Genomic DNA, 11,324 nt, shown 5'->3' on the forward strand with positions numbered 1-11,324 from the left:
CTCGGCTCCCCCGGGCCTGCCCCCTCCCGACCCCTCCCTCTCCGCTTGTTCCCGGCTCCACGCCCGCCTTCCTCGTTCCCACCCACCCGGCCGCCCCGCAGCCAATAGGGAGGCGAGAAGGGGTTCGGGGCCGCCCGGCAAGGTGCCAGAGCGGGGCCGGGGTTGGGGACAGGGCGGGGGCTGGGGCCCTAGTACCCGGGACCTGCGCCTCGGGCTTCGGGGGAGGAGAAGGCGCGGGAGGAGGCTACCCCGGAGCCGCCGCCGCAGCCGCTCCCGCCGCCCTCCAGCTGCCGCTCCCCCGCGAGAGGAGCCAACTCCCCGGACGTGCCCGGTGCGTAGCCCGTGCAGCCCTCGCCGCGCGGCGCTGCCGGGGGAGCGGGCGGGGAGGGCGCGAGGGGCGCTGGGCGCGCTCGTGGGGACGGGCTGAGGGACCAGGTGAGCCGAAGGGGGAGGGCTCGCGCTGCCCTCCCTCCGGAATGCGTCTGAGGGGGTGGGACCCGAGTGTGCGTGTGCTCCCACGGGGCGGGGGCGCGCGTGGGCAGGGGAGGAAGCGTCTGTCAGAGCTGAGGAGCGAGCGAGCGAGCGCGAGCGCTGCCAGCGCCGCAGCCCCGAGCGGACGAGGCAGAGACCGCGCAGCCCTCCCCGCGCCGCCGGAGCAATCGGATGCTAGCGCTCTGAATGTGGGGCGGGATGTGGGAGGGATTTGGGGCCAGAGCCCCCGAGTTCTTAGGCCCCGCGGTCTCGTGCGAGCCGGTGGGAGACTGCGCGCCCTGTTCTCCGGACCTCGCTCGGTGTGTGCCTCAGCCGTCCCCGCGGCGGCACCTGCCCGTCTGTGCGCTTCCGAGGCCTGCCTCCCGCTTTGTGCCGCCGAAGATGGGCTTGGGGTCTCGCTTCGCATCGAGCCACACTCCTCGTGGATGTGGCCGGGCTCGGGGACGCCGGCCGTGGAGGGGGGCTCGCGGGCCGCCGCCGCTGCATGATCTCTCCGCTGTACCCGCGCATCCCTCGGTGTGGGGAGGGGCCCGCTCGCCTGTGCCCCCCGGCTCCTTCCTCCGCTCGGGGCGTGGGGTGGTTGGGCTCCTTCCTGGTCTCCTCCCCCGCCCCTCTTTCCCATTCACTAACCGGAGACCCCCCGGCTTCCCCACCTCCCCCTCTAACATTATTAATCTCTGCCTTGCTTTCAATGGGCCGGTGCTGCTGTCGCTGCCGTCCCTGCTGCTGCTGCCCGCGCGGGGTGTGGATGGTGTCGGCTCCGTGTTGTGATGACAGGAGAATGTGTGTGTGTCCCGGGCCCAGGCGAATTGGTAGGTATCCTGTCCACTGCCGGCTTTGGGGACTCCAGAAGACCCCTCCCCATTTAATAAGGCTTTCTTTTTGGTGGGGGGCATTTGGAATTCAGGGGACAGGTAGGAATAGAGGACCGAGACATGCAGAGCCCAAGGGAGACGGGGATGGATGTCTAGGCAGATTTCGGGTTAGGGACAAAGGAAGCATCCCCAGAGTGCCTGGGCAGTGCCTCTCTTCCTGTTTAGAAAATCTAATTAATTTGTCGGAATTCCCCCCCCCCACCCCACCCCCCATGGGTGAAACTCTGAATAAACCACTCCCCTAGCAGGCTCTGAGAAAAGGCAGGAAAACGGCACCATCTATTTGGTGGGGTTCTTTAATGAATCTTATTATTGGTGTTTTTAAGGTAATTAAGACTATTTCTTTTAACACGTACAAAAAAATAAAAGAAGCCTTTGAAAGATAAGGAGATCAATAGAACAGTAACATTTACCAATTGGTTTGACTCAGATGTTTGTTTATGAAACAAGTCATTTTTTCAATCCCTAGCGGAGGTGCAGCTTTGTTCACACAAGCAATAGATTGATTTTTTGCCTTGCTTTTGCTTTCAGAAGGTTTTTCAGCATTAATCTGGCAAAATCAGTCAGCTATATGTTAGGATCCTGTGGTCTGGCCTAGGTCATAAGGCTTGAACTTTTAAGGGAGTATATTGTGAGAAAAATGAGAATTTGGCTTTTGATCACTTCATTAGTATAGTAAGTGTTCTTTCTTTTTTTTAAAAACTTACTCTTGGTCTCTTAGAAAGCATCATTCTAATTCAGCAAGCTTGTTAGCAGAAGTTTTGATCTTAGAGGTCTTTTGTTTTGAGTGAGGGATGATTCTAAAAGAACAATAATTCAGGGTGTTGGAGAGACCATTTGATGCCTGTGACATCAATTCAAAACTTCAGCCTGATGAAGGAAACAGATCGCATGGCTTTCATTTATTACCACTTCTTCCCCATCATTTCTTCTTTAGATGGACATAATAGTTAGGATATTGGAGGGATCTGAGATATAAGCCCATAAAACTGCTTAAATAAAAGGAGCTTGTAGTGAAATTTTACATTTTTTAAGATAAATTTTAAGGGAACTGGTTTTCAGTAAAGACTTGTTAGGGATATTTGCTCTTTGAATGTTGTATGAAATCCACCTACTGCTCAAATGCATATATCAGACTACCCTGAAATTTTATCTCTGTTGTAAGATTATAATCATTTTGCAACCAACTGGATAAAACTGCCTAAAAAATAAAGCAGTTTTCAGCAGGGTGATGGTTTCTTGGAGACAAGACAACAAACTCAACTAAATCCTGTATTGTATCTGTCTAGCAAAAACCAAATGGAACTTGAATTACTCTAAATTGAATTTTTTTTTTTTTTGTTCTTCCTTAAAAAAAAATCTTAAGTTGTAAACTGCTTCTCTATTTAGATCAGGGGTTCTTCACTTTTTTAATATCTTAGACCTTGTTGGGAATCTGGTGAAGCTAATGAACCTCTGTTCAGAATGATGCTTTTAAATGCATAAAATAAAATACATGCAAGTACCAAGGAAACAAACAAAAAAAATTTAATGAAAATAAAGATGAGATCCTCTTTCCCCCTTCCCCCAATTTCATAGATCTCCAAAATCTATCACAGATCCCCTGGGGAGAAGAGGTCTATGGATATTAAGAACCCTAGATTTGCATCAAGAAAAATGTATGTTTTATCCTTAAATTAAAATTGTTTTTAATGCAACATTAGAAAACATTTATATAATGAAATGCTCTCAGATTGAGTTGATTTAAGATTTTTACGTGGCAAATCTAAACTAAAAAGCCATGCATGATGGAGGAAGGCCAGTAGCAGGTGGTTTCATTACATCTGGGCACATATATTGGCAGAAATTAAATATGTTTAACCTTTGGTTGACTTTCAAGTATGTTTTGTGGAGGGCCTTTAGTTAGGCCTGAAGTATGACGTTCTTTGATTTTTCCATCTGAAATACTGTTTTTCAAGGCTGCAATCAGCACTATTGAGTCACCTATTCTTGTTACTAAAATTCTGTCAATTCTGATTTCATTTTCAATTTTTACAAATGTAGCCCTTTTTTTAGTTATTAACATCAAATATTAGGATCTTTAATTCTTGTAAAAAGACTTTTTGAATAGTTTCTTTGCTCACTGTTATAAACAAGGATTGGTTGTTCAGTTTTATTTCCAGTTATCACTACTTGTTAAATCTACTCTTAAAAGAAAATAAGTCAGTGTCTGTGCCTACCAGGCGAAGAGGAAGCAAATCAATTAGTTACAATTAGAAAATGCAAAAGCATTTACCTGGATAATTGATGCAGAAATACCTGCTGTCTAGGAAAAGGAATATAATTCTCCCTCCCTTCCCCCTTTGCATAAATTTGCATAAAAAAAGGTTTGTATTTTACATTGGTGTTCTGTATTCTAGGTAAATGCTTAATTTACTGGGTTTACTGTGTATACTGACTGATAGTAAATCTTAATTTTTATATGTGATGATAATTCTAGACATTTTCTCCTGAAGTGTGACAGCATTGTGTTAGTGTTGGAGTACCTCCTCTACTACCCTAACACAGTAAAGGATGGTTTTCTATTAAGGAGCTGAGAAAGAGAACATTTTTTAAAAACTTGCCATCCACTATGAAGGAAAAAGTAAAATATTAAAACTGGGACCTTTTTAGCTAGAGAATTACATTGCGAAACAGAGGCTGTTCTTCACATCATTAAGAGGCTGTTTATTTGTTCTACAACCCTTTATCATGAGGAATGAGGACAGCACACCTCATTGAAGCCTTCGGATTCAGTGTCTCATTTCAACAGATAGTTTTAACCTCACCAGCTAACTAAACAGAGCTGCTAATGTGTAGCCAAGTAGAGCTAAGCTTCTCTTCCTTCCTATCCCCATTTCTTCCTCTTATGCTTATTTCAGAAACCGTATCAAGCAATCAAATGACCACTAGGAGGGAGAATTTCAGCTCCTGTGTAATACAGTATTTTTAAATATTGAAAGAATTTGTGATTTGGTTTGCATGCTTTCCACTAATGTTGGTTCTAGTGCATCTTCATATTAGCAAATGGATTTCTTGATTTTTGTAGAAATTCACCTGGTTGCCAACCTTTTATTAATTAAACTTAGCTACTATGTGTCCCTCACTCTAGATTTGAAGTCTTTAGCTTGATAAAACCTGCCTGAGGTTCTATGGGCACAAAACCTTTTAAGAACATTTTTGTGTCAAACTGACCTTGTATGTAATTGGGCCTGATAGATGCATATAATTGGGCAATTGGCTTCTAAATTCAGTTCAAGAAGATAGGATTGCTATCAGTCTAAGCACTGTGCTAAATTCTAGAGATCCAAAACAAAAACATAAAACAGTCCCTGCTTACTTTCTTAATGCACATGCTTATATATGTGAGCCTGCACCTGGATATGTGTATTTGTATTTGTCTATGAGTGTATACAAGGTAAACTGCTATGTGTAAAACTGTTTTAGGTATTGGGAATACAAAAACAAAAGTCTTTGCCCTCGTTACAACATTTAAATATAATGTAATTTATGAAGGAGACAGATCTAGCAGCTGGAGACAGCCAGGAGGAGATATGAAGAAAGATCTAGAAGGGTAACTAGGTAGATGGGTGGAGTGCCAGGCTTGGAGTCAGGAAGACTCATCTTCCCAAGTTCACGCTGGTCTCAGATACTTAGTAGCTGTGTGTCCCTGGGCAAGTCACTTAACAGTGTTTGCCTCAGTTTCCTAATTTGTCAAATGAGCTGGATAAGGAAATGGAGCCACTGCAGTATCTTTGCCAAGCAAACCCCAAATGGGGTCATGAAAATTGGGACATGATTGAAGGACAAACAAGGATTTTTAGAAAGTTGTGTTTAGCCACACTAAAAAGATAAACTTTGTGGAAGTGATACCTACCTGGGGTATACAGGTTCATTTCTCTAATCAAATGTCTATCTGTTTTTGTTTTTGTTTTCATGTGGTCCAGGAATCCCAGTCAGAAGTTCTAGTTTGCCTCTGTACTCTGATGCCATGCCGGCCCCAACTCAGCTGCTTTTCCCCCTGATCCGTAACTGTGAGCTCAGCCGCATCTGCGGCACCGCGTGCTACTGCCACCACACGCACCTGTGCTGCTCCCCGCCTCCCTTCCCTCTCAGCCGCCTGAGATACGCGCCCCAGAAGGCCTTCGCCACCGTCTGCCGGCCGAAGGATCCCTTCTGGCAGTACAGCCATACCAGGAGGTATGCCACCACCCCTCAGAGATTTTACCTCACCCCCCCGCAGGTCAATAGCATCCTGAAAGCCAACGAGTACAGTTTTAAGGTGCCTGAGTTTGATGGCAAAAATCTAAGTTCTGTTCTTGGATTCGACAGCAATCAGCTGCCTGCCAATGCGCCCATTGAGGACCGCAGGAGCGCAGCCACTTGCTTGCAGACAAGGGGGATGCTCCTAGGAGTGTTTGATGGCCATGCAGGTTGTGCCTGCTCTCAGGCTGTCAGTGAAAGGCTTTTTTACTACATCGCCGTCTCTTTGTTGCCACACGAGACTTTGTTAGAGATTGAGAATGCGGTGGAGAGTGGCCGAGCCCTCCTTCCCATCCTGCAGTGGCACAAGCACCCCAATGATTATTTCAGTAGAGAGGCATCCAAACTTTATTTCAACAGTTTGAGGACTTATTGGCAAGAGCTCATAGACTTGAACACGGGGGAAACCACTGATGTCAAGGAGGCTTTGATTAATGCCTTCAAGAGGCTTGATAATGACATCTCTCTAGAAGCACAAGTAGGGGATCCCAACTCTTTCCTCAACTACCTGGTGCTTCGAGTGGCCTTCTCAGGGGCCACTGCTTGTGTGGCCCACGTGGATGGGGTGGACCTGCACGTGGCCAATACCGGGGATAGCCGGGCCATGCTGGGAGTGCAGGAAGAGGATGGCTCGTGGTCGGCAATCACCCTGTCCAATGACCACAATGCACAGAATGAAAGTGAAGTAGAAAGGCTAAAACTAGAGCATCCTAAGTCGGAAGCCAAAAGTGTTGTGAAGCAGGATCGGTTACTGGGTTTGCTGATGCCCTTCCGGGCTTTCGGAGATGTCAAGTTCAAGTGGAGCATTGAACTACAGAAGAGAGTGATAGAATCAGGCCCAGATCAGTTAAATGACAATGAGTATACCAAATTTATCCCCCCCAATTATTATACCCCTCCATATCTCACTGCTGAGCCAGAAGTCATATACCACAGGTTAAGGCCACAGGATAAGTTTCTGGTGCTGGCAACCGATGGTCTGTGGGAGACCATGCACAGGCAGGATGTGGTTAAAATAGTAGGTGAATACCTCACTGGAGTGCATCAACAAAGCCCCATCTCCGTCGGAGGTTACAAGGTAACTCTGGGACAGATGCATGGTCTCTTAGCAGAAAGGAGAGCCAAGATCTCCTCTGCCTTTGAAGATCAAAATGCAGCCACCCATCTCATTCGTCATGCTGTTGGCAATAATGAGTTTGGGGCTGTGGATCATGAGCGCCTCTCCAAGATGCTCAGTCTTCCTGAAGAACTTGCTCGGATGTATAGGGATGACATCACAATTATTGTTGTCCAGTTTAATTCTCATGTGGTGGGAGCATATCAAAACCAGGAACAGTGAGTGACTGAAAATTAAGGCGATTAGAGGATGAAAAGAGCAAGTTTGAAGGGTGAAAAGATTAAAATATATAACTTGAAAAATCCTTCCAGTGGGTCAGCCCATCAAATCAAGCATTTATTCATTTAAAATCCTAACAAATGCCGGTATGTTTCTAGAATTTGGGAGAATGTCAGGAAAGGGCTAATAAGATGACTTCTCCAAAGGTCTGAAAAAAAAAATGATGCCTTAGCTTTAACCAGACACAGCCTCCAGTTGATCAGGAAAAAGACCCTTAGAGACCTATCAAGTTCTCTTTATAAGTGTCTCCAGGGAGGGCAGGCTTAATTTGACCAGTCTTTTTGAAATAGCCACGACCTCAGGATAGGACCTTGACTAGACAGTGAAAGAAATTTGCTGGATCTATGCTTACTGTAGAAAGGGAACAAAATAATGTATTCATTTGCAGCCTGATTTTCTTTAAGAAAAATATCTGTTCTACCAATGAGCAAAACTGTCCCTTACCATTTTTAATTGCATACTTCCCCTGTGTGTATTTGTTTACACGTATTCATAGAATTCTTTGTGTTTAAATGGGTTAAGCTGTAAGTTAAAAAAATTCAAGCAATTCAAATTTATTCAACCTATTTGGTTTATAACATTTAATTTAATTGAAATGCTTTTGGAAAAAATATAAACAATTTTTGGTCCCTTTCTGACCCACCTGTCTCCCACTGCCCCAATATCAACTTCCTGATAGAATTGAAACATAACTACTCTTACCGTAGTTTTTAAAAAAAAAAAAACTTTTTGGATCTCTTTAATTTGTTATTGTTAATAAACAAGGAAAAAAAAAACTGCGTTTCACTTTTTTGATGTGAAAAGCTTTAGTTGAGCTGCTTAAATGAATAAGAGACTCCTTTTCAACTCCTGTGAAAGTTGTTTTTTTAGATTGAGAAAGGGGAAAGCTGACATCCTCAAGAGCTTTAAGGTCCTTTCGTACTTTATCTTATGTCAGTGTTACTTATTAAGTGATCTCCAGTGATGGTTTGCTATCAGTGTGAATAGGTTTTGTTTGATTGTTTCTTTACCACAAGATCACCATTTCTTCTCCAAAAAATATTCATCATTTTTGTATTCATATATGCCATATATATATGACAAGTTACAAAAGGTCGAGTGGGGAAGGGAATATTTCACTATCAACAGATGGAAGGGAAAGGGAAGAAAGTATCTTGCTTTCCTCAGCTTCTCCCTACTGCCCCAGAAAACACAGGTCAAAATGTAAATGTCCTTGGTTTAAATATTGCTAAATGATTTATACATAATATGGTTTTTCAATAGGAATGCAAAGAAAGAGACAACACCTAAGGAAGATAATTACTGTGATATTGATAACAGTATTGTCTCTCACTTCCATTTTCTATACCTATGTCCCTATGTGATTTCATTTCTGCTGATCATAAAAGAAAGGAATATAATTGTAATGGAGGGAAATATATTAGTGGTGGCACTTTGGAGCTTATTTAATATGTATCATTGGACATTTCACTACTGGATTTAATTGTGAACTGTGGATTTATTGTCTCCATTTAATCTAGTGTCAGTTAAAATACTAGCTATGATTATATTTAATTTGTGGGTAGATTTTGGATATAAACTGTTCTCAGCTTTCCAACATGCAATTTAATTGGGGATATTTGATTTTAGAAGAAAAATTGGACCAGATGTGCAAGAATTCCTTTCTGGCCTTTGACCTGTCAGGCAACTTTTGGATTGCTAAATTTGATTTTTGTTAGACTCACCCAGAAAGCTAGTAGCACAGAATAATTTGCTATTTGATTTCTGGATATAGTACACATATTTAGAACTCAGTGGTATAAAAAAGAGAATCATTACTGCATTATGTACTGTAGGAATGGAGTTACATCAATTGCTCTGAATAAAACCACTGAATGGTAAAATCTCAGTATTTGTATATAGCCCAATACTATGTAAATTTGGCTTTCCTTTGTCCTAACTAAGATGGTGGCACTTCCCAACGTTTTATTAAAAACAGTTGCACTGGTCTTCAATTTGAAAGCTCAGTTCATTTTCCCACAGAAGATGAAAACCACAGTTTGGATTTTGACAACTTTAGAAATGAGATAAATTGGGTGTAATTGCAGTGTAAGTGTAACACCATCCAAAACAATTGTGATCTTATTGTAATGTGTTGCCTCTGTGTTATTCTTTATGCAGAACTAAAATTTCCGTATAGATAAAAAGGCTTGTATCTTTCCTGTTGCCCTGTCTTATGTGTAAAGTACAGAATGTATGTAAGCTGTTAAAGTATTTAGCCTTTCTTAAATTTTTCTACCATTTAAACTTTCTAGCAGGATATGCACTTAACTACTGTATTTATATCTAATCAGTGGTTGATTATAGTATTTATATTAAAAAAAGAAAAAAGTCCTTAATAAGTGAAAAAGGGATCCTGGTACTATAGCAGTACTCAATAGGAAAACAACTTTGTTTCATAATAAAGTATATAACTGTACAGGGATATATTCAAGTGTTTATGACTTGGAGAAATGTTGTTAGAAATGTCTGGAGTGAATTAAAGCATTATAACTGCTTTCCAAATGCCTTGTGATGTTGTTGTAAGCATAAGAATGTCCTTTTTAAAAAATGCCAATATCTTGTTTTTATATCACTTAAATTTTTAAATAGTTCTTACTCATCTCCTACTCAATAAGCAATCCCTTAGAACAAAATTTAAAAAAAAAAGTTATGCAAAATTTACCAGTGCATCAACAGAGTCTGATAGTATATACCTTTTTTCATGTCCTTTGTTTCCCAACTCTGTAGGGAAGGAAGGGAAATATATTTTCTCATCTCTTCTTGGAGGATAGACTTTGCCATTATATAGCACAACGTTTTGGTTTTAAAAAATATCTTCATTCACATTTTTGTTTACATTTTTTACATTGTTTTCCTCTTTTTGCTTACCCCACCTTGCATTAATTTAAGTAAAATTTTCCACACGTCTTTATAATCACTTCTTAAAGCACAGTAAAATTCCATGACCTTCATGTACCACAATTTGTAGAGCTATTTCTTCAATTGATACATGTCTAATTGTTGTTTGCTATTACAAAAATATAAATATTTTGATATACATAGAACTTTTAGTCTCTGATCTCTTGGGGGTGTATGCTAAGCACTCAAATCTCTAGTCAATGTACATTCAATAGTTTTATTTTTTTAGCTTAATTTTAAATTGCTTTCTGTATAGAGAAAGGATTAGATTTGCTCTATTTGGTTCCAAAAGGTAGAACCAGGAGAAGTAGGGGAAAGATACAGGAAGAAAAAAGGCCAGTGTAGGTAATGATTCATTGTCAAGAGAAACTTCCTAGCATGTTAAGATGTTAAGAGCCCTTTCTAGGACTACACACAACCAGCGATTCATGAGTCTCAATTTTAAAGTTTACAGTATTTGAATCCTCCAGGTCAAATTCAATTTTGATAGCCCTATTGTGGTTTTGGAGATGACCTTGGATTTTCATCAATTATGCCAATAAAAGACAGATTGGCAGTTAATTCCCCAGCTGGAAAGGCTTTGAGTTGTGGAATGGAGAGTAGCTTCTGAAAAGTTTGGTTTTCAGCTGATTGATGATTTGATTTGACTTGATTTTTGGCCATAGTCATTCAAGAAGTTTTGAGAAATGGGTCAGTTTTAGGTCTTTCGGGACCTTAAAATTTGTCCCATTATTAGCTGTTACTATTAAGGGGATGCACATGGTTCTTTTTAGCTTTATGACATGATCACCTCTGACATGCTATTTTCTTCCAGTTCTGCATCATTTCCCTTTAAAGTCCTGTCCTCATTTTATAGATGGGAAAATCAAGATCCCATAATGAAATAATGGATTAGAACCCAAAGTCTCAAATGCTAGCACTAATAGTATTTTTCATCCACCATTGAAAGGGCTAGGGAGATAGAGCTTTGGAATGGGAATCTTTTGGAAGGAAAATAAATCCTATTTGGGGAACACGTAGAGGTTTTTAAATGTTATTTCTGGCTTGGGGAGATGGGTTGGTAGAGCTATTTTAGGAGAAGTGGGACACAGTATCAGTAAAAGAAGTTGTGCTTTTATTATTTTTTTAAGGCATGTATGTACCCAGAAAAAGATTGATTTCTGTAATGTCCCCAGAAAAGTGGAGTTTGTGATCCTTGAAAAGGTTTGACTATTCTGGCCCTTATGTATCATTTTAGTGCTTGTTACAGATTTATTCATGCATTCCTATAACTTTGTTTTCATTTGAAAATAGGAGCTATTACAGAAGAAAAGGAAGCAGAAAAGGAATGTATTCATTCC

General features: G+C 41.6%; 1 protein-coding gene across 8 annotated transcripts; it reads left to right on the forward strand.

Moving 5' to 3' along the window:
• Positions 1-46: 46 nt before the first annotated feature.
• PDP1 (pyruvate dehyrogenase phosphatase catalytic subunit 1) lies at positions 47-10,882 on the forward strand. 8 transcript variants are annotated; one of them, XM_031946988.1, is made up of 3 exons: positions 47-331; positions 1,270-1,304; positions 5,333-10,882. In XM_031946988.1, the coding sequence occupies exons 2-3, from the start codon at positions 1,274-1,276 to the stop codon at positions 6,985-6,987; spliced, it is 1,686 nt and encodes a 561-aa protein (XP_031802848.1). In that variant the 5' UTR covers positions 47-331; positions 1,270-1,273; the 3' UTR covers positions 6,988-10,882. The 8 variants fall into 8 exon arrangements, with proteins under 8 accessions (XP_031802848.1, XP_031802853.1, XP_031802854.1 ...); XM_031946991.1 differs by lacking the exon at positions 47-331 and adding an exon at positions 420-435; XM_031946989.1 differs by lacking the exon at positions 47-331 and adding an exon at positions 528-791.
• Positions 10,883-11,324: the final 442 nt, after the last annotated feature.

This window comes from Sarcophilus harrisii, chromosome 1, assembly GCF_902635505.1.
Source record: "Sarcophilus harrisii chromosome 1, mSarHar1.11, whole genome shotgun sequence".
Classification (NCBI taxonomy): Eukaryota; Metazoa; Chordata; class Mammalia; order Dasyuromorphia; family Dasyuridae; genus Sarcophilus; species Sarcophilus harrisii.

Bases quoted from the DNA above. Each gene is read 5' to 3' on its own strand.
- PDP1 (XM_003760248.4), top strand. From the start codon at position 977: ATGATCTCTCCGCTGTACCCGCGCATCCCTCGGTGTGGGGAGGGGCCC. The intron at 1,305-5,332 runs GTAGGTATCCTG...CATGTGGTCCAG, and splicing joins TCCCGGGCCCAGGCGAATTG to GAATCCCAGTCAGAAGTTCT.